The sequence below is a fragment of the Sprattus sprattus genome (genome assembly GCF_963457725.1).
Source record: "Sprattus sprattus genome assembly, chromosome: 3".
In the NCBI taxonomy this organism is placed as follows: Eukaryota; Metazoa; Chordata; class Actinopteri; order Clupeiformes; family Clupeidae; genus Sprattus; species Sprattus sprattus.
In genome coordinates, this window is record NC_137922.1 from 58,147,043 (window position 1) to 58,149,542 (window position 2,500).

The 2,500-nt window shown below is 50.4% G+C and overlaps 1 protein-coding gene across 1 annotated transcript in view; it reads right to left on the reverse strand.

Moving 5' to 3' along the window:
* Positions 1-198: 198 nt before the first annotated feature.
* Positions 199-2,500, reverse strand: part of slc16a9b (solute carrier family 16 member 9b) — a gene marked incomplete at its 3' end in the record, with an annotated part of 6,455 nt that continues 4,153 nt past the window's right edge. The window contains exons 6-8 of the mRNA XM_080835643.1: positions 2,027-2,467; positions 1,061-1,361; positions 199-380 (exon numbers count right to left, since the gene is read on the reverse strand). Coding sequence (XP_080691769.1) covers positions 199-380; positions 1,061-1,361; positions 2,027-2,467 — 924 coding nt within the window. The remainder of the gene's footprint in view (positions 381-1,060; positions 1,362-2,026; positions 2,468-2,500) is intronic.

Here is a 2,500-nt window from a genome sequence, read left to right on the forward strand (position 1 = left end):
GGTCACGCTCGAACACCTTGGTTACGTTGCAGTTTAAATGCATTTCAGGGCAACACATCAATTACACTCCCTTTCTTTCACGTTGCTTCAAAAATAAACATCTTTTCTAATCTCCCAGAGGCAGGTTATCGCTGTGTGTAGAGTTGTTCTGGTTAACCTGGAGCAGACCAGCGCAACGCAGTGGAGTAACGACGTTGCCTAGGCGACGGCTGCCACCAGGTCGTTAGAGTATTCTTGGTCCGAGGCGCGGGCCTCTCCCTTGGGCCTCCGGGGACAGCAGGGGAGGGAGGAGACGAGGAGGAGGAGGCCCCCCAGCAACACACACACCCCGCTGAAGTAGAATGCCAGGTCGTAGGACTGCATCCAGTCGAAGAACCAGCCTGCCAGAGAGAAGAGGGAGAACGAGAGTTAAGAGTGACCAGTTGCTTCTGACCAGTGACCACAAAGAAGAGGGAGAATGAGATCAAGCAAATCAATCAATCAATTTGTTAATTTGTCACTTTGATCTAGAGGGAGAGTGTACATTCATGAACATTCACATGTGAATGCACCCAATTATAGCCAAAAGGCTAGTTTTCATCTAGATCAGTGATAAGAGTGACCGGTTGCTACTGACCAGTGACCAGAAATGTTTTCAACTCACATGTGAAGTAAAATGTACACTTACTTTATTTACTATATTTATTTTATCATAGGTTGTTTTTAACTATGCTCTGTCTTACTATGTACTGTGGCACTCTGAGATTCAGGTGAATGTAGAGTGTGCTATAAATTAAATTAATTATTATCATTATTACTTTTCAGATGCCTTTTTCAAAAGCACCACTACCCTTGGAGGGTTGAGCAGTGTGTGTAGAGGGATTCAGAGCCACTAAAGTTTGAGCCAAAATGGCTTCTGTCCTTACCTACAACTGGAGGTCCCATCAGTCACTAAAGTTTGAGCCAAAATGGCTTCCGTCCTTACCTACAAGTTTGAGCCAAAATGGCTTCCGTCCCTACCTACAACTGGAGGTTCCATCAGAGTCACTCAAGTTTGAGCCAAAATGGCGTCTGTCCTTACCTACAACTGGAGGTCCCAGCATAATGCCGAAACCGCCGAAGAACATGAGGATCCCGTGTGCCTCGGTGAGCCGCTCGATGCCGACCACCTTGGTGGTGACGTACGGCGTGATGGACCAGTTCCCCGACATGAACCCGATCACCGCGGAGATGACCTGCAGCCCCACGTAGGTCTTGGTGAAGGGGATGGCGAGCAGAGCCACGCCCGAGCCCAGAGCCGTGACGGAGTAGAGGTAGACGCTGTTCATCCAGCGGATGTCCGTCATCATCCCGAGGCCCAGCTTGCCCAGCACGCCGGCCACCTGCACATTTACATTAAGTCATTTAGTCATTTAGCAGACGCTTTTATCCATTTACATTTAGTCATTTAGCAGACGCTTTTATCCATTTACATTACGTCATTTAGCAGACGCTTTTATCCATTTAAATTTAGTCATTTAGCAGACGCTTTTATCCATTTACATTTAGTCATTTAGCAGACGCTTTTATCCAAAGCAACTTACAAGGATGTATACACATTTTAGATTCTACACTGATGGCACATTGCACATCAGGAGCAATTAGGGGTTCAGTGTCTTGCTCAAGGACGCATCGACAGGAAATCGAACTAGCAACCTTCTGATTACTGAACGACTTGTCTACCTCCTGTACCACTGTCTCTCTCTCACACACACACACACACACACACACTCCTGCTGTACCACTGTCTCTCTCTCACACACACACACACACACACACACACACTCCTGCTGTACCACTGTCTCTCTCTCACACACACACACACACACACACACTCCTCCTGTTCCAGCGTCTCTCTCTCACACACACACTCCTCCTGTACCACTGTCTCTCTCTCTCACACACACACACACTCCTACTGTACCACTGTGGCCCTCTCACACACACACACACTCCTCCTGTACCACTCTCTCTCACACACACAAACACACTCCTGTGTGGCCCTTACCTGCACGATGGACACCAGGGGGAGGAGACTCACGCCGTCCACGAGGCCCTCGCTCTGAGCCACGTCCTCCATGAACAGCAGCGGCGGGAAGGCTCCCAGGCTGAAGAGGAAGATGGCGACGCAGAGCGAGCCGAAGACGCGGTCCTGGAACAGGTCGGCCGTGGAACGCGCGTAGGAGGAGTACGTCTTCCGCTTCTTCTTGATGACCTCCACCATCACGGCGCAGATGGAGAAGCTCCGCTGGAACACCGCCGGCTCCGTAGGCTCCTCAGGCTCTGTAGGCTCCTTGGTTTCCATGACGATCAGCGGGTTGAACACCGCCGGCTCCGTAGGCTCCTTGGTCTCTGTGGCGATCAACAGGTTGTCTGCAGGTTTGTCGCAAGGCGTCTTGATAGGGTCGGGGTCGGAGGTCACGACCTTCTCCAAGAGTTGGCCCTCGACCTTCTCAAAGGTCACGACCTTCTCCAAGAGTTG